General features: G+C 42.8%; 2 protein-coding genes across 5 annotated transcripts in view; both read left to right on the forward strand.

Annotated features, from left to right (window-relative positions):
* The first annotated feature begins 1,969 nt into the window (after positions 1-1,969).
* On the forward strand, positions 1,970-11,934 carry usp38 (ubiquitin specific peptidase 38). The gene is made up of 12 exons (XM_080836713.1): positions 1,970-2,106; positions 3,266-3,525; positions 3,737-4,232; positions 5,128-5,263; positions 5,714-5,843; positions 6,089-6,190; positions 6,574-6,732; positions 6,972-7,165; positions 7,268-7,361; positions 7,608-7,714; positions 8,607-9,963; positions 10,809-11,934. Exons 2-12 carry the CDS (start codon positions 3,337-3,339, stop codon positions 10,983-10,985), a joined length of 3,141 nt encoding a protein of 1,046 aa, XP_080692839.1. The 5' UTR covers positions 1,970-2,106; positions 3,266-3,336; the 3' UTR covers positions 10,986-11,934.
* A 5,019-nt stretch (positions 11,935-16,953) lies between these two features.
* The window catches only part of gab1 (GRB2-associated binding protein 1), a 62,294-nt gene continuing 59,794 nt past the window's right edge, over positions 16,954-19,453 (forward strand). For all 4 annotated transcript variants that reach the window (XM_080837038.1, XM_080837039.1, XM_080837041.1 and 1 more), the window contains exons 1-3: positions 16,954-17,176; positions 17,280-17,365; positions 17,461-17,585. In XM_080837038.1, coding sequence (XP_080693164.1) covers positions 17,514-17,585 — 72 coding nt within the window. In that variant the 5' untranslated portion in view covers positions 16,954-17,176; positions 17,280-17,365; positions 17,461-17,513. The remainder of the gene's footprint in view (positions 17,177-17,279; positions 17,366-17,460; positions 17,586-19,453) is intronic.

Raw genomic sequence — 19,453 nt, forward strand, 5'->3', positions numbered from 1 at the left:
GATTAAAAAAGGCGATGCACAAGTTGTACGGAAAGCCGACCAAAAGAGCAAGGTGTGGGAAACATTTGGACAAGTCGTGCTGTCCGATGACACCATTGCAGACTACGTCATGTGTCTTCAATGTGAGGCGCTGTACAAATATGATGGGCATAAAACAGGTACATCTGTTACGACATTCATGCCGTGGGTCTGCAGCGCAGGCAAACAAGTCTCCCACACCCGCCCCTGCGGCTGCGGGGCAGCCCTTATATTAATGTCATCTTTCCTAAAAGGCACGGTACCACTCCATGCGAAGTGCATTGCCCGCGCTATGTGTCTGTTTGTGGGAACATCATAGATAGACATAGGCTATGTCTTCCACGCATTTGTTAACAGTTCTTCAATAAATAATTGCGTAAAGCTGTCGTTGTTGTTGTTGTTTGATGTAGACCTGCCGTTGAAGTTTCTCAATAATGCGAATTTAGCGCAAATCCTTCTCATTTAGTAACGTGTTAAATTAGGCATAACCCTCAGCCCCAGGCTTTTTATTTTATTTGTTGTTATTATTATTATTTATTTTTTGCTTCAGAATTCCCCACGGGTCGGGCGGGGCGGTTTGGAAAATGTCTTGGGTCGGGTTGGGGCGGGTGTTAAAATAACGCCCTCTCGCGCATCACTACTACACCGCAAACATTTTTGTAATACAGGTTTTTTATTCAAATTGTTCAAAAATCTCAACCTTGTATTACCCTTGACATAGACTGCCTTATCAGGTCCCTTCAATTGATTCAAATAACAAAAGATGTATCTCAAAGAAATCCTTAATCATTCGTAGCGAAGAGAAATCGCCGGAAAAGACCATGACGTCACCTTATTTACATAGACTGGACTGAAAAAACCTAAAGAGGCAAAAATCTTTTTTGAAATAATGAACAAATACATATGAAGCTACGTTTACAATTATATCAGTATAAGAACACTCGAAACATAGGTTAATTGAAGTACATTATTTCACCACCATTATTGAAATGTGTATGCACTTTGATACGTTGATATACCACTCGTTTCCTCTATTACATCCGGGTGTTCTGAAGACCTGCCGACTAGGCTACAAACAGAGAACTTGGATTCTACCAAATGCCTAGGGGAAAGTCCCCGGACGATTGACAGAAAGTGTCCTGCTTCATTGCAGTGCACGACTGGAATACTGCGATCAAGCGAAGATATTTCTCGAAGTTGAGCTTGAAGTACTCTAGTCGTGATTGTCAATGTAACAGTAATGCAGGTGTTAAATTAACACCAACAGAACGGGGCTCATTCTCAGAATGCACTTTTAATATGGGCTTGTCCTTCATTAAATATCGTTTGCATGTTTGTAGAGTACGGAGGGGAATGCTAATTTAATCGTTTGCAAAACGAGGATAAAGTATTTTTCTTCACTTACAGCAATGGTATTTGATTAATGTATCCGGCAACAAAGATTGATGTGGCAGGTGGCATGAAGCACAATAGGGTTTAATAAATTAGGATTTAAGTAGCTTGTTGTTCAGATCCATGTTTACAGCGGCAACCTGCAACATCATATTCATCTTCGAGCTTTTGTCTTATTGCTTTAAATATGTCCCATTTGACAAGACGTTCTTGAAATATGCTACATTCAAGTAGTCCCCAGGTGATTTAGCCTTCTGCAATATCTAATGCAGTGCAAAAGTAGTTTTCTCATTGCCAATGTTGAATATTCAAATCAGTGGAAAAGCTGGTAGGCTAGATAGATTTGTGCATCGTGCCTTGTTGGTGAGATTAGGATGTGGAAATTATTTATGCTTTTTCATACATCTGAATTTTCTAAATTAGTTTTGTTTTGCGTATGTTTTGTTTTATCGTAGGGTAGGTCCGGAATCGTACATTTCGTAACGGCATTATAGAAGGGTGCTATAATCTGAGGTCCTGGGTCACAAGCAATGGACCCCCTTAAGTGACGTAACGTTTCCCTAGCCCAAGGTTTTTTAAATCTGTTGTTTCTACGGAGAGAGTTCGAAATAATAATTGAAATATCAATTAATTGGTTAAGACGGAACACCAGTCGCTTAACACAACTTTTGAACGTCATGATAATGACAGATTTTGGTAAGTATGAGTTGTTGATTGGCACGAGTGAGGCGAAGCTACATTTTTTGCTAAGTCAGTGACATCCATAGCCTGCTTTGTTTCGTCTTTGAGCTGTGTGATGTCTGATAAACGAGGTAGATTTAAATTAAGGACTCTAAGTTGTGATAACAGTGTCAATGCGCTGCGTTTTCACAGTAAAGGAAGCAAACCCTATTGTTTGTTTGCAATATGACGGTTGTGTTTAGCTAAATGACCCAAATCTCTTCTATGGAACTTAGCTAGCATGCTATCGAGGCTATCTAAGTATCGATAGCAAAGAGCTAGCTAGCTATCTAGGTACATTGCTTATACTCTTTGTCAATAGTCCACCTGTTGTTTATAACATTTAGATATTGAAATCCCGATTACTGACTAGAAATGTGACCTGAAAATATAATATAGTATATTTAATTTAAACACCTTAATTCACGTTTGCAATGTGACTCGTTAAATTGGTACTATGATTTGGCTAAGCAGCGACCGGTACCCTTTTAAAAAGATGATTGTTTGGTAGCTTGGATAGCAACTTCGCCACAGAACCAATTCAGAGTCTGACGTTTGACACACGGTAGCCGCACATTCTATTTTATGAAGTATGTTTACTGTCATGATCCGGTCCGTCAATATTTTAGTCCTTTTTTTTAATCAAAACACAGATACTGCGCTATCAGTGTTGTATATTGACAGGGGTTCCATTCTCAGTCACTGCAGAATGCTTTGTAAGTCGGTAAGTAAAAGCAACTGCTAATTACCGGACCTTCACTTTTAGTGACAAACCCCTTGAATGAGTGAACTCAGAGGAAGTGGTACACGTCCTGAAAGAAGTCCATACCAGGTCGAATTTTTGGATGTGCTAGTCAGCGTGTTGTAAGGGACCAATGGACGTTACCGAAATGTTGTTCGAACATTTATTCAAACCACCGCCCATATCAGCTTTCAATTCAATTCAATTCTGTAATATGAGCTCTTTACTGTTCAAATCATTGCCAAATCATATTGCATTTTGTCTTCTATCACACATATTTGATTGTTTATCACACATATTTGATTGTTTATTGGGTTTGTGGCTGTTTTTTGGCTGTTTATTTATATTGCCAGTGATATGTCATCGCCCTCTCTACCCTGCAATCATCTCTAGGTGAGGGTGCTCCCACTTACTTCCATGCTGGTGCTGTTGTCTAGAGGCCTGTCATCACCATCACCATCATCATGGACAAGATTCTGGAGGCACTGGTGACCTCCTCGCACCCACTGCCAGTCAAGCGGGCCATCGTGCGTAAGGTGGTGGAAGCGGCAGAGAAAGAGGTGACGGAGGAGCAGTGCCATGCACTCTATACCCTTACCACACGCTTCATCCTGCTTGGCGAGGATGCCTTCCAGAGACAGACGGGTCAGCAGGTGCGTGCACAACTTCTGGAAGCAAAATAAACCTGGCTTCTTGCCATGATATGTGTGACATTTTTCAATTTTCAGTCATAATAAAGTGGCGTAGGATGGAAAATGGAATGCCATCAATCCCATCAGTGTTTTCTTGGAAGGAAATGGGGGAGGTGGCTTGCTTCTGTTAATCTTTGCTCATGCGCCATTGTTTTTTTTCTCTGATTGACAGGTGCAGGAGGCATACGCACGCTACCACCGCAACGAATTTGCACACTTTGTCAGCAAAGACTTCGTCCTTGGCCTCTTTCAGCAGGGCTACGGCCCCTTGGACCGGCGCGACCCGGTACTGTTCGACTTCCTCCACGGCTGCCTGCGTTTGCTCATCAGCTGTCCGGCTGTGCTGGAGGTGGCGACGGCGCTCCAGACCGAAGTCCTGCGTGTTGTCTGTGAGCGCCCCACACCCGTGCTCTGTGCCCGTCTGGCTGTGCTTCTCGCCGACTTCCCACAGTGTGTGCCACGCGAGAAGGGCCAGGGGGCGCTGTTCTGCCAGCAGCTGGTGCGCACCATGAGCTACTTCCAGTGTGCAGCCAACCAGGAGAAGGAGCTGAGGGAGTATGTGTCCCAGGTGAACCGCGTCAGCGCACTGCTGCAGGGCATCTGGAAGGCGGAGCCCACGGCCCTTCTGCCCTCCCTGCAGGAAGTGTTCGCCATCATCTCCTCCACAGGTGAGAGGAAAACACACTCACAAACATCTGTACACACACTTACAGACGGCTACAATTGTGACAGTGATTCATGAAGACTTGAACAGACACATAGACGCATACACAGACATTTATTGATGTGCACACGTAAAAAATAGTCTCATCTCTCCCTTTCTCTCACAAATGTATGATGCCACACTGAGGCGCATACATAAGAAATCCTAAATACAGTTATACATTGGCTTGCAAAAGTATCCATCCGCCTGAAAAAATCGGCATTTTCTGTTTTACAAATGATACATATTTTCACAATCAATATTGTCATCGTTTATACTTATGCTATAGTACATTTCTGAATGCTAAGTAAGTTATTTATCTACTAAAACTAAGATGTGTGGACAGTGGTGGCCTCGGTCACCATTTAATATCTTACTCGGATGCTTGGTTTAGGGACATGCTTTTCTACAAAGCATCAGGGTGGTGTGATGCAACTTCCACTCTGACTTTTCTTCTCACCATAGCATTCGAATCACCGTGCATCTGTGGTCTTCATTCCCTCCACTATTTCCCAACCTAGCTTGTGGCCCCTTAAACAGAGTGAATTCTATACCTACCTAATAATCTGGTACTCAAAAGCACAAGTAGTATGTTTCAGTTTTTAATTTATTGAGTTTTAACGTTAGCTGGCAAATCAACCATTTTTACCTTTGAAAATACACAAGACCTTAAATATTAACAAGAAAATGAATGTTCATGTTAGCTAAGTTCCATAGAAGAGCACTTCATGTTTAGAAAGAAATCGAGTACTTAAATTTTTTTTCTGCAATCAGGTACCGCAGTTATACATAACACACCCATGCACTCACTCGCCTGTACATCGGAATCATCATTCCTAACTGTGTCTGTTATGCTGCAGACCCGGCGTTTGAGCCGTCCATCTCGCTGGCCAGCCTGGTGCAGCACATCCCACTGCAGATGATCACCGTGCTCATTAAGAGCCTCACCACGGACCACAACGTCAAAGATGCCAGCATGACAAAGGCCCTTTGCAGGTGTGTTTGTCTGTCTGTTTGTGTGGGAGAACAATTTTGTACCGATTTGCTGATTAATTTGGCCAGTGTATGTTCAAACCACCACAAAGGTTTCACAGAGCCTTATTTGTGTGTATGTGTGTGTGTGTGTGAGTGTGTCAGTCTCTGTCCCTTCATCAACAATGTTGCAGAGTCTATGTTCAGGCCTAAATTACCAGTAAAAAAAAAAAAAAGAATGTTTTTGCTTGATCAAAAGGCTTTTGCCGTGACACTGTTCCTATTGATTTTCATTGTTAGCCTTTTGGTTAACTAACAGAGCAGAGCATATGGGTCACTGGGTTCACAGTCTGTCATCGCCCTGACTGTGCTTGTGTGTCGATTGCTCTGGCCTGTCTGCACCATGTTTATTGGGATGGTAATGAGCCTGACCCCATCTGACACTTCTTGTTCAATTCTTTCTGTGTCCCTCAGGATGATCGACTGGTTGTCTTGGCCCCTTGCTAACCATGTGGACACCTGGGTCATTGCTCTACTGAAGGGACTGGCGTCAGTGCAGAAGTTCACCATCCTCATAGATGTCACCTTGCTCAAAATTGAACTGGTGTGTGTTTGTGTGTGCTTGCTCCAGATTCTTTTAAAATATCAAAAAGGTTTGCTTTAAGATATGATGGTCTTTCGAAATGAATGAACGAATGAATGGTTCTGCAAGTAGTGGGTGACTTACATTTTTTTCATATTTGTATTTTGTTTTGTTTCACTTTGTCTGCTCCCCAACACAATGTGCGTGCGTGCGTGTGTGTGTGTGTGTGTGTGTGTGTGTGTGTGTGTGTGTGTGTCTCCATGTAGGTGTTCAATCGTCTGTGGTACCCCATCGTGCGGCAGGGGGCTTTGGTGGTTTTATCCCACATGCTGCTGAGTTTCCAGCACTCCCCAGAGGCTTTTCACCTGGTGAGCCACCAGTGTGCCTCTTTTTCCTCTTTCTATTTCTTTCTCTTTCTCTCTGACTCTTTGTTGTTCTTCTCTCGCTCTGTGTTCTGTCTGTCTGTTTTTTGGTCACATGATCTTTTGGTTCATGGACATGTTAAAGTGCTTCACTTTCACCTGCACATGCACACACAGCATATAATTCTCTGTGTCTTAACTGGACTTACTGAAATCCAGTTTGTCATTTGCCTTTAGATTTAAGATTGCCACAAGTTGTCTATAGTTGAGAATATACAAGCTGGATGAATAAACATACCGGATCAGACTTTCATTATATTTGGATGATTTTTTTATTTTTTTTGAGCAGGCAGTTGATTGGTCCCCTGTGTTCTCGTCCATCCTTCCAGGTCGTGCCCCATGTTGTCCAGTTGGTCCAGAGCCTGCAAAGAGATGGCCTACCCACTAGTAAGGCCTTCCTTTTGCAGTTCACGGAGCTCATCCACTGCATGATGTACCAGTATTCTGGCTTCCCAGACCTCTACGACAGCATCCTGGAGGTCATCAAAGTAAGGGAGCCAAGAAAGATCCGAAAATATATTTACTTTCATGTTTGAAGCATGTTAAAACTAAAAGTGTGTCGACCAAAGAAGTGCACATTGAATTGAATTGCAGATTCAGAGCTAGCTTTGGCCAATGCACTGAAATTACAGATCATGGAACAACTCCTCACCACACAGCTTTAAAAACACAAAAAAAGTAATTTAAAAGGACTGCAATTGACACAGTCTCTTGTTGCCCATTTTAGGATCTGCCTAAGCCTAGCGAGGAGAAGATCAAGCTGATCCTAAACCAAAGTGCCTGGACATCCCAGTCTAACCTGTTTGCCCCAGGCCTGATGCAGCTGGCTGCAAAGTCAGAGACGGGGAAGACAGGCCTGGTGAACCTGGGCAATACCTGCTACATGAACAGCGTCATCCAGACTCTCTTCATGGCCGCTGAGTGAGTGGGGTTGTACCAAAGCATCCAGTAGGGGTCTAGTAATAGAAAGTCAGTGCCCATAAAGACCACCTTTCATTCTCTCTCTCTCTCTCTCCCCCTCAGTTTCAGACGACATGTTTTGTCGCTGCAACTGAATGGCAGCAATACTCTGATGAAGAAACTGCAGCTCCTGTTTGCCTTTCTGACCCACACACAGGTGACATTACTCAGACACTGTGTCCCTCAAAATGCCATGGCTTCTTTTCAAAGTTACACGGGATCTTCTCTATGTGAAAATCAGTTTTTTTTTTTTATTGTATTAGACTCCAGTATGTATTTTCATATTCATGTTGCACAGTGTCATGTATAAACACACGTCTGAGGTTTTGAGGCACCCTCTGTAGAGCCTGTTGAAAGAAACTGCAGGTATTTCATATTTATCCCTGTACCCTGTCTCCCACAGAGAGCCGCGTACGCACCCAGGAATTTCTTTGAGGCCACGCGCCCTCCCTGGTTCACGGTTGGCTCCCAGCAGGACTGCTCAGAGTACCTGCGCTTCCTGTTAGACCGGTAACCATGGAAACTCCACCATGACACCCCAGAGAGCAGGAGTTTGTAAACAGAGTAACATTGAGCACTGTTGCAAGACTAAAAACGTTTGGCCATACTGCTATATTCTTTTCATCCTTTTTGCTGGAAGACCGTTGCTTGTTATCATGGTGTTATTGTTTTCGGGTAAAGTGTTAGTGATCGTTGTTGAAAACTCATGAAAAGATACTGATCTCTTTGACCAGTGAACCTTGCCAGCATGAATAAAATTTCTGCATTAGTGGTAGTGGGGATGGTTGTAGTAGTGGTAGTGGGGATGGTAGTAGTAGTGGTAGTGGGGATGGTAGTAGTAGTGGTAGTGGGGATGGCAAAAGTAGTGGCAGTAGTAGTACAAATTTCTAAACCTGATTGTTCAAATCCTTGATTGTGATTGGCTAAAAGCCGTTGTAAAATCCAGCATTACCTTACAATTTGACCTGATTACATTCCATATTACTGCGCAGCAATTGGCAAGGCATTTGTAAAGCGCATTTCATACCAGTGTTCCATCTGGCTGTTGCGTTGCTTCAAGGGTTGCGTGGCAACGATTTATTTAGGAACTATAATTTTTAGTGGCGGAAGAATGACGGTTTATCATTAAACTATTGTTTCTTAAATTGAATTGTCTTTATTTATGAAACCATATCAAATATGTGTAGTAACAGGTTTAGAAAAGCAATAAGCCCCGCGAGTCCGTGCTTTGCGCTGATTTTAGAACAGGTAAGGGGGTTTAACGGCACTCCGCTTCGCGTCGTGCCTAACAACTCCCTTACCTGTTCTAAAATCAGCGCAAAGCAGGGCCTCTTGGGGCTTATTGCTTAAATAACATACATAGTTAAAGTACAGCTGCATTTCCTTTTGTCTCTGAATACAGGTTGCATGAGGAAGAGTTGGCACTTCGAGCCCTGACAGAGGCTAAACCAAAGGCCGGTGAGGCCTCCACAGCTGACGAGTCCACCACCTCTACTCAAGACCCCGGTGCTGCCCATGCTCCCCAAGACAACCCTGACAGCGCTTTGGAGAACAACGGGCAGACCCTGGTGGAGCGCATGTTCGGCGGCCGCCTGTCCACTGGCATCCGCTGCCTGCGCTGCCACAGTGTGTCCGAGAAGGAGGAGCCCTTCACTGACCTTCCGCTGGCCTTCTGCCCCCCTCAGGCCCAGCACAGCCCGCCACGTGGTGCCGTCAACGGGGGCTGCGAGAGCTCCCAGGTCGAAATAGGCCCTGCCACGCGAGACGGGGTCGGACCTGGTGCTGAGAGGCAAAGCCCCCCACCACCTCAGGCGCGAAGCGGACCGCCACTGGCGCTACCAGAGCTGGTGGACTACATGCTGGCTCCGGAGATCCTGGAGGAGGAGAACCGGTACTTCTGTGAGCGGTGCGGTTCGCTGCAGCGGGCGGAGCGGGGCGTGCGCGTAGTGGCGGCGCCCGAGTACCTCATCCTTACGCTTCTGCGCTTCTCCTACGACGCCGCGCGCCAACTGCGTCGCAAGATCCTGGACGACGTGCGTGCCCCGCTGCGCATGCACCTGCCCGTCCACCAGACACAGCCAACCCGCCAGCAGGAGGCGGGGCCATCACCTGACAGCGGAGAGAACCAGGCCAAGAAGCTCAAGCCTTCGCAGAGAGAGGAGGACCTCGACAAGAGGGAAGAGGCCGGAAGAGTGAGGCAGACGAGCGCGAGCATGAACGGAGGAGGACCCGTGACTGACGGACTTAGAGAAGGCGGCGAGTGCAGAACTGAGGTCCGGACTATGTCGTATGTTCTGACTTCGGTTGTGATGCATTCTGGGATGTCATCCGAGAGTGGGCACTACTACACGTATGGGAGAAACATGAGCGCTGTTGATTACGAGGATAATTCCGCCCCCACAGCCTCATCTAATTTCCTCCCGACATCTAATGGAGAACAGGAAGAGCTTGGCACCACCAGCCAATCAGAACTGCCCTCGGGCAGCTGTGAGGCAGAAGTGCCAAACGACCAGTCATCCAGTGATTGGACTCTATTTAATGACAGCAGGGTGACCTTCACAAACTTTAATTCGGTGCAGAATGTTACCAGCCGCTTCCCAAAGGACACGGCCTACGTTCTCATCTACAGGAGGCAGGGCTCCGGTGGGGCGTGTGGGGGCGGGGGGGTCCACACTAACGGCCTGAGGCCCGGGGTGGAACCCCCACTCCAGAAAGAGCTCATGGACGCCATCACCAAAGACAACAAACTCTACCTGCAGGTTAGTGCTCACAGCTCAGAGAAATATCTTTGTATCTATCTATCTATGTGTATCTTTTGCTAGTCAGTCAGCATCCCCCTTTTTTTCAAAGGAGGCTGTCCTTGGCCAATTTACATATAATATGGGCCAAACCTCATTCTGGTAAGCCCAACTCTGACTAGCAAGATAGGGTCATGTGTTGCTGTAGTGCATTTACCACAAGATATTAAGGGGCAGTGTTCAGGCAGCTCAGAAGTGAAATGAGGGATGATTTGTGTGTATCTGTTGCATCTCATCATCACTAAAACAAGCCACAGTGTTTATAAGTTAGTACTCATCGTTTACAGTGGATGCATCCTTAAAATGTCCATGAAAAGAATTATTTTCGAACTCAATCTTTCATTGCAATCATTCAGCAGTTCAGAATTTTTTTCTACAGGTGGCAAACCATTTGTTATGCAGTTATAATGTACAAGTGTCCTGCACCAGTGTAACATACCTGCTAATGCTAACAGAATCATTTTTTTTATTTATGATATTTATTAATCTATTTATTAATTGTTAATTATTATTATTTAGCTGTGGAAGAAGTCTGTTGCTGCCCGTTCTGTCTCGTTGTCTTTGTGGCAATGACAATAAAGTACTTTGAAGCTTTGAAGAAACAGCATTTGCCTACAAGTTTGACCTCATTGGGGTCATATGCCTTGCCCTGCCTGAAGTCCTCACCACCTAATGCTAAATGTATCTCCATTATCAAGATCCAATATAAGTGTGTCCGTTCTATTTCAGACTGGCTGCAGTATAGCTAGTATTCCTGCTGCTAAACAAAAAAAAAAAAACATGTTTGTAATGTTGGTTTTCTGCAGGAGCAGGAACTGAACGCGCGCACCCGGGCCCTGCAGGCTGCCTCAGCCTCCTGCTCGTTTCGCCCCAACGGCTCAGACGACAATGAGCCCCCTGGTAGCTGTGGCCCGTCCGGCGGAGGAGGAGGAGGAGGAGGAGGAGGCGGGGGCTTTAACACCGTTAGCAGGCTGGTGTTCTAAGGAATCATGACCGGACGTTCATACACTGTACACACACACACACACACACAAATCAGCTGGGACAAACTGTACTGAAATTACTGAAAATACTTTCATACCCACTACACTGGACACAATATTTTTTTTTGGTTTCTTTCTTAACAGTTGGTTAAATAACCCCTGACCTCAAACTTGGGTGCCATGATGGACTCCTCAGCCACCCTCCCTCTCACCCTCTCATTTCTCTGGTGTGCATGCGTTTTTCTTTCTTTTTATGCTCTTTCAGGAAAGGCTGAAATGAATTAAATGCAAAGTGACACCTATGACTTACTACTTTATTTCACTGATGGAGATATCACAGGGAATGACATTTTACAATGCATAAAAACAGTACATTAGGATACAATGCAACTGATATCATGGTTCATCCTCAGAAATAGGCAAAGTATTTTAATATGGTTTAAATGATTTGTTCTGATTATAAACTGCAAATGAAATATGTTTGAAGTGTGTTTTTAAAGCCCCATTGTCTTTAAAGGGATAACCTGACAAAAAAAAATCACTTTCACACTCATCTTTTACTTACTGCAAATGTAGTCGATAATTTGATGAGCATTACCAGACAAATAGAGTTAAGGTAATGCATTTACTTCATATGAAGAACTACAGGCTAGAAGTGTTACACCAAATATGTCTACAATGAGTGATTTGGCCTACATTTGAGGTAAAACTTGATTTGATTTTTAAGCTGTCCCAGTCCCTTTAAATGAACACAAAATGCATGCTAAATGTTCATCAGAAGATAAATTCAAATGATTTGGGCTGGTTATGTATATCTACTTAGTATTCTAAATTATTTCTTTCATTTAGAGAGATTTAAAAAAAATAATCTCTGGTTTTATGTGCCTTTTTATACCCTAATTCAAATGAGTATAAGATGACTTAAAGATTAAATGCAAGATGACTTGGAAAGAAAGAAAAATGGATATTAACTCTGGTTCTTGCTGTACAATGTTAATATTGATAAATCTTAGAAGTAAAGTTTTGTGAAAGTTCAATCATGTCCAGTTTCCACTTCTTGTCTACACACACACACACACACACATACACGTTTTACAATGCTCACTCCAGCTAGCAAACCACTACTGAAGAGGGGACAACCTGAAACAACAGGGCAAGAGTATGGCCAGAGGGAGACGCTGAAGCTCTGCAGGCCTGCTTTGACTGCATAGACCTTGACGATTACACCGTTTCAGTGACCAGATTAAAGGCCATGATTTACAGCACAACTTCACAAATTGTTACAAACCCGGTATGCTGCTTTCAAAGCAACTTGTCCTGAGCATCAAGCGGAGAAAAGTGTGACTTTGCACGGAAAGCCTATGATCATTTCACCAGTCATCATTTCAGCAGTATGAGAGACACGGTGCATGTGGCAGGGCATCCAGACCATCACAGACTATAGGACCCACCATACACATTTGACGTCTTCTGTGTCTGGTTTGAGGGCCACAACACAGTGCCAGCGAGGAGAAGGTTCCACACATCCATATTGTTTACATACAGTTTACAATGTTTACACTACATTTATATTCAATGCACTGCATCTTTCCAATGTGTCCCCGCATTTAGTAGTCTTTTTTTATAGAGTTTTCTATGTTATGTTGCACCATATGGTCCAAGGAGGACATAATTTGGTCTCTTCTGTGTGGAATACTGTGGCAGAGATGACGACAAAGCTCTGCTTGACCTGACTAATGTGGGTGGTTTCTGCTTCTCCCCTGCTGTCTTCATGCTTGATGGTCTCTGTGTTGGTTGATGTGGGACACAGATCAAAGATCAGAGACTGCTTGAAGGTAGAGCCAAGACGAGATGCTGTGCTGTGCCCTCTGCATCACCCTGGCTTTTAGAAACTAGAGCCAGGCATGTGTAGTCTAGACATCAGACACTGTTTACTAATGTCACAACAGGAAACTTTACCCTATGGGGATAGTTTTTCTTTTTTACTTGAAAACTCCAACCCATGTAGTGTGTTTATAAAGGTTGGCAGAGACAAATTTAATTTTGATTTCCAGTGGATAGAGAAAGACAGAAATATAATTCCATATTAAGTATCTTTAATTGAAAAGCCGTATTCTGATTTTGAGCACCATGTGTCATTGGATTGTACAGTTTTCTGTGTAACTCCTACCAGTCCGTTTGGAACAGTGTTATTTGTTTCAGATGGCCTGCATAAATCGTGCCGTGGTCCATGAAGATGTTATAAATGTCCAATAACCTTTTGAGATTTTTGTACTTAAACTCCAAATTCTAATCTTTGCTCCAAACTAAACCTTGACCCTTGTGGCAGAAAATAAGTGTATTATCCTGACTAGCAAGTAAAGGCATGCATAAACTGAGACATTTTAGTTGTTTCTTAAGCGTGTGAAGTATTCTTGTGCAAGTGCATTCCAAACTTGTTCGGGATGAACAATCCAATATGTTTGGAGAGTAACAACCAAGCCAGCTTTCCTTCAGACTCAGGATTGTGAAGCAGAACAGCTTCTGGGTGCTAATACCTTGTAAAACTAGGATTATATGTTCCCTCAGTTAGGATTATTGCTGATGGATTTTGAACTAATCAGAACTGTCAAGGTACATTCAATACATTCAAACTGATAGCCTACATGACGAAAATCAAGTTCACATGTAGCAGATGGGTGTTTAGAGGTTGAAATGGAAGATGATCAGAATCAGAATCAGAATCAGAATTGATTGTTCTTGTTCAGGTTGCCAGTGGACTTTGTATTGCTGGTGGACTCCCAGTTACATCAGTATTATACGTACGTCATGTACCCAGGCAAGCTTGTGATTTCCAAGCTGACAGAATCATTATTACGGATCTTGCAACACCCCTTGCCCTCATACAGCAAACCAGACCGCAGGGCCATATTTAGGGTTTGAAAATGTGTGAGGTCCAGGTGATCGTTGGGTTAAGAATTTTCTATGTGTGTGTGTGTGTGTGTGTGTGTGTGTGTGTGTGTGTGTGTGTGTGTGCGGTGTTTAAGCTATATTAGTCATGACATTTCTTCAGTCCTTGGCTTACCTAAGAAACCGATCTACAGTAGCTTCTGATGTTAATGTTTAATCCAAAAACACTACAGAGGTCCGGTCCTTGGTTCCCCTTATAGCTAGCTAGGGCCATGCTAGGCCATTAGCTTGCCAGCACTGCATGTGGGCATGAACGGTGAAGCACTGCTTCCCAAGACCATTTTGTAAATCAATGTCTCTCAATTATTCAGCCGTGGAGAATTACACACTTCCTGATTCACCATTTTGTATGGACACATCAACAATGCCATTCATTTGTACTGAGTCCAAACATGTAACATTTTCATTGCAAGAAGTGCACAGTGTGCACACAGAAGCAAGAGCATCCCACTCTCTCTCTCTCTCTCAAATGGGAAGAGGTTCAGCTGGGGTCATCCTGTGCCCTGTTTTGCAATCTTACCACAGGATTAGTTTATTTAATGAAAGGCTAGCATGACTGCCATAACAAGGTTCATAACAATGACCTCAAAACTACTCGATAGAAAAAGGTTGTATGCTAAATACAATGGTAGCTACACTGTGCATTCAAAGTGAAACATCACGTACAACACAATAAAATAGTACTGTCAGACACTTACAAATAAAACACTTTTTGTTTCTGACTGGGAAGCCTTTGAAAGCCCTGGGCCTACTTTTACAGCCCTAACCCTTACCCTAACCCAGCTCTTTTCACATATCAGTTTTACTTTGTGCAGAGTAGTAAAAACATTTTTTAATGCATTTCTCATTAATGTTTAAAATCCAAACGAAAGCATGACTAGTCTCACCATATGCTTTAGCAGCTTTTAATTCATGGCGCTCCTTTAGTGTTTGTGTTTTAAATTATTTGTAATAAGGGAACCAAAATGTGTTCCAAAAATATTTCTCTTTTGCACCCAGCATACGTACCAAGGTTTTTTTCTTTTTTTTTGTAACCCAAACAAAAAACATAACAAGAAGAAACCAAGGAAACTAAACCAAACTAGACAAACATACACGTACAAATAGTGACAAAAACACAAGAAACAGAAGTAGTAACAGTACTAAGGAGAATGTGTGCGTATGAACCCAAAGGAAGACAACAAAATAAATTCAAAGTAAATACAAAAAAAGAGAAAGTATCACGCCCATCTTCTATTACTCTCATCCCCAGCAATTATGGCTTCCAACGTATAATATTGTTGAACATATTTCTTAAAAAAAGTTGGGTTAAGCGCATTCCTATTTTGAGATCTAAAAATGAATGCCTTGGCCAGAAGTATCATAAAGTTATGCAACCCCTTGCTAGCCATCTTCAAGTCACCCAACAGAACTATATCAGGAGATGTTCTAAAGTTCTTAGTGCTGGGACCTATCCATCTATGTATAGTCTCCCAACCAAGCTTTGACTCGATTGATATGGATTTAATTATGCATGTGTTTTCATGGTTTTGACCAGCAATTCTTTTAGGATATCTCATTACAATACAAGTGTTGAAGCTGTATGGAAGGTTAGCCCTCTGACTAGCGTTTCAAGCATCGAAACTGGAGAGGATGTCTACTATTACAAAAGTAAATTAAAATTGTATTGCAAACCACAGTCAATGTTCATTTTTAAATGTTAACACTAAAGATATTACTGTAAATAGTAAATAATGTATAGAATATGGCCTTGTTTGATGAGCTTTGGGGTTCAATGGTAAAGTCTCTACAAACTGAAAGAAAAAGTTTGAAGGCCCCATACAGATTGAAAGACAATCATTCTTTCTTCTAACTGTACAATACAGTTCTACATAAACCTCACCTAAGCATTTGTCTTCTATCTACCAGTTCAGCAAGAAAGCTTTCTTAAACAGGAACAAACCACTGATATGTCTATGGCCTACTTCGGAATCACCCTAGATGGCTCCAAAACACCATCTATGCCACCGAAGAGAGGAAAACATTATTACATCCACAGTTTAGGTTTTTATTACTGATTTTATTTCTACGGGTACATTCTTTTATAAACTGCATTGGTCTTATTTCTGTCAATACATCAGAAATGTATTTCCTATATTTCTTCTGTGCCATGTGTCTGATTCTGAAGAGAAACATCCTGATTTTGTGTCCTTGTGATTTATACTGTTCAAGATGTAAGCGGGTCAAATAACAAACACATAATTTTACCTAATTATCTTGTACCAGCATTAGTGGCCAATGCCTGTCCAATGTCCAATTGAGACTTATTCATGTTGTATCGATACTATTGTGTGTGTGTAGAAATGACAGTGCATCCAGTACATTCTCAAGAAGTTATCATCTGTGATTTGGTTCGCCTTAAACATGTAAACGCTGTATTGCTCCTCTGGGAGGCATATTATTCCAGTTGTAATTAACATTACAAAAGCATTGTATAAATTGCATTATCCCAATGGGATCGAGTTATAGAGGCCTTCCCAAAATGAACCAAATAATGCATCATGGCATCAGCAAAGTAACATGGATAATTACAAAAGAAGACACTCTAAATCCAGATGACACTTGGCTACTTCAATGAACATTTGAATTGGAATTTGAGATTACTTGTGAAGTAGCTGGAACTATTTTCTCCAAAAGTGACGTAGTAGGCCTATCTATTGATATAGAAACGGAAATGGTTATAGGACTTCATCAAAGTTATGAAGGACTTTCACTGAAATCTGTCTAAACACTGTAGGCACTGGTTCACTGCGCGTCGAGTCACACCAAACAGCCCTTGCGTAATGGAGAATTGTGCTGAGTAACGTTAAGTTTGAAGACTACATTTCCCATAATGTAACGCCCCTTGTTTTTTTCTTGCACGCCACCTTCTCCCTGCCTCCATGGTCTGAAGGAGGCTGAGTTTAGGGAAAGTATCGACGTTCCCGCTTGTCAATCACAAGGAGCCGAAGGGGAGCGAAACTAGGAGGAAGGCCGGCGAAACAAGTATTTTTTCAACAATTCTAATGCAGAGCCTGTGCATCGATAATGGGTGTCAAGGTTGAGGAGAAGTATCATCCTATATCGGGAGGAAAGATTCATTCGACTTTGAAATAAATCAGAGAAAACCTTTTCAGTGCACGTCGAACTTGGCTAGTGTCAATCGCAGCTGAATGTTGCTGTCGTTCCTGCCTTGAAACGAAAACGGGGGTGGTCCCTCCTGGGTAAGTGTTTACACACAGAGTGTAAACAAATCTATCTGCATATTTTAACACAATATTGTTGTTTCGTGATTCAACTTTTGGCTTATTTTCCTACATCGACAAGGGGACTCCAGAGGAGTTTGTGCCCTCAAGTGTCGCTGTTGGGAACCACTCATACAGAGTCTACCGCCGTGAGAGGGAGGAGTGACGGTATTTATCGCTGTTGCTTTTGTCACATTTGAACCGAACATTGTTACTTTTCAATCTATTAAATGTAACTCGCGTTTTTTTCATTCACATAACAGTATCTGTAACTTGCAACACAAACCTCTCCACGGCACAGAAAAAGAGGGAGAAGATGAGTGGGGGAGATGTGGTGCATTCGGGGTGGTTGAGAAAGTCTCCGCCAGAGAAAAAGTTGAGACGTTATGTAAGTAATGTTTTATTTAATTCAAATGCATAACGATTACTGTAACCGCCGAGACTAACCACACAACTATGTAAATACGCTATCTACTTTCGAAAACCAGTCATCTGATATAGGCTGCGATTGCCAGTGTATATCTGACAGTGTTTGTAGCTGTGTTATCTGCTGACAACTACACAATTGTAGTTAGCAGAGCAGTGTTGTTGCAGTCAGGGACAAGGGTGGGAGCTAAAAACTGTGGACTTTGACAATATCTGCGGTGAGAGTGTGCCTTTTTATTTTCATGCAAATACCTGGTATTGTTGTGTTATAGTGCTACGGCCCTTAATTTGCACGACTCGCATTCCACAGAGGGGGACACTAAAAAAGGCTTGTTTGTGTAGTCATGGTTAGTTTCATCCTACACGACACGCCTCCATATATTCTTGTGAAAAAAGACACTACACAAGCGAAGTAGTTCCTGTCTATCTACAAAGCTTTGGTTTTCGGAGCTGTGTTTCTGGCTTATAGAGTTTTGCACTGCTCTTAATTGGACTCAGAGGCGCCAAGGAAGGTGGCCCTAGCTAGCCCACTTTTTCCTTTCATGGAATGCTCCCAGTGTTTGCGTTTTGTTCTGCGCGGTGTGGTCTTAAATGCAACGGCAACAGTTCTTCGAAACCTGTGTGTGTTGATGCCAGCAAGCTGCAAAAACGATTCATTTTATTTGCCGTGAGATTAAACCTTCAATGTGACTGTTGTAGACCTTGGGCCTCCAAGGAAAGGGTTGTCTCTGAAGACTAATGATGCTATTGTAAATACAAGTAACACACTTTATGTGCTGTCAGGAGTTTGAGTTTATGTATTTTCCCACACTAGAAGCCCACTTTTGCCACTTACAGAAGTTGTCTTTGTGTCTAACAATTGTTTTTGTAATCCTCCCGCTGTATTTTTGTATATGTGGTAGGTAAACCCATCTGGGTTACAGTCTGTGTAGCGGCATCTGTATGCGCACATACCTGTTTTACGCTGAAGACACACATTCACATGTAGGTAGCTGATCTTCTGTGATTATGTTAGAATTAAGAACAACCTTGTTATCTGTAATGAAATCACCTACTCAATTATTCATGTTGCAACCTGATGTAATCCAAACACAATCAACTAATAGTACTGTGGCACCTATTCATGAATCAGCAATTATCTGTTCAGCTGGATGTTGGTAATCATTTTATCATATTATCTTGGATTCTTCCTCAAACAGCGAAGCACAGTTAAGACAGGCTAGCACAGATCCTTAGAATGGTAGCAGGCGGTTCTTGGTGTTGTTGTATTGGCTTTGTTTAGAACTAGCTCACTTCAAGGCCAGTGAAACACACTAGCAGCATGCCTTTCTGTTTGCTTTAACAAAAAGCTACGCTGGACCACTTGTATTAGCCAGAGGAAGCCTCAGTGAGGGGGCATGTTTTCACAAGCACTCAAGTTCTCTCTCTTCCTTTTTTCCTTACTCAATCTCTCAATCTTTCTCTTTCTCTCTTCTCTGTTCCCTGTGTTCTGTTCTGATGCAGAAACAAGTAGTGGCTGCCAAGAAAAGTGCTTGGTTCCTCATTTGAATTTGGTTGCGTTAGGAAAACAAGTTAAAAAAAGACTTTTGTGGTTTGTCTCTGTGGTTTTGGAACAGGAGGCTTCTGGGAAAGCTGGTGACTGAGTTAGCACATGAAACCGTGTCACACACACACACACACACACACACACGAATGGACATCAACAATACACACATGCATTCATGTCACATGGGGACTGAGGCCAAAGTTCTTTTCGTTCCCCTCTGACTGCGAGGGGTGTTCAGCCCTCTGGTTTAATTGGTATTAAGCCTTAAATCTTGTGTGCTGGTC

Source organism: Sprattus sprattus, assembly GCF_963457725.1.
Source record: "Sprattus sprattus genome assembly, chromosome: 4".
NCBI classification, from domain to species: domain Eukaryota; kingdom Metazoa; phylum Chordata; class Actinopteri; order Clupeiformes; family Clupeidae; genus Sprattus; species Sprattus sprattus.

What these genes read in the sequence shown, in the direction of transcription:
- usp38 (XM_080836713.1), top strand. Translation starts at nt 3,337, where the DNA reads ATGGACAAGATTCTGGAGGCACTGGTGACCTCCTCGCACCCACTGCCA. An exon ending in AGAGACAGACGGGTCAGCAG is followed by an intron (nt 3,526 to 3,736) that starts GTGCGTGCACAA and finishes TCTGATTGACAG; the next exon opens with GTGCAGGAGGCATACGCACG. An exon ending in CCTTTCTGACCCACACACAG is followed by an intron (nt 7,362 to 7,607) that starts GTGACATTACTC and finishes TGTCTCCCACAG; the next exon opens with AGAGCCGCGTACGCACCCAG.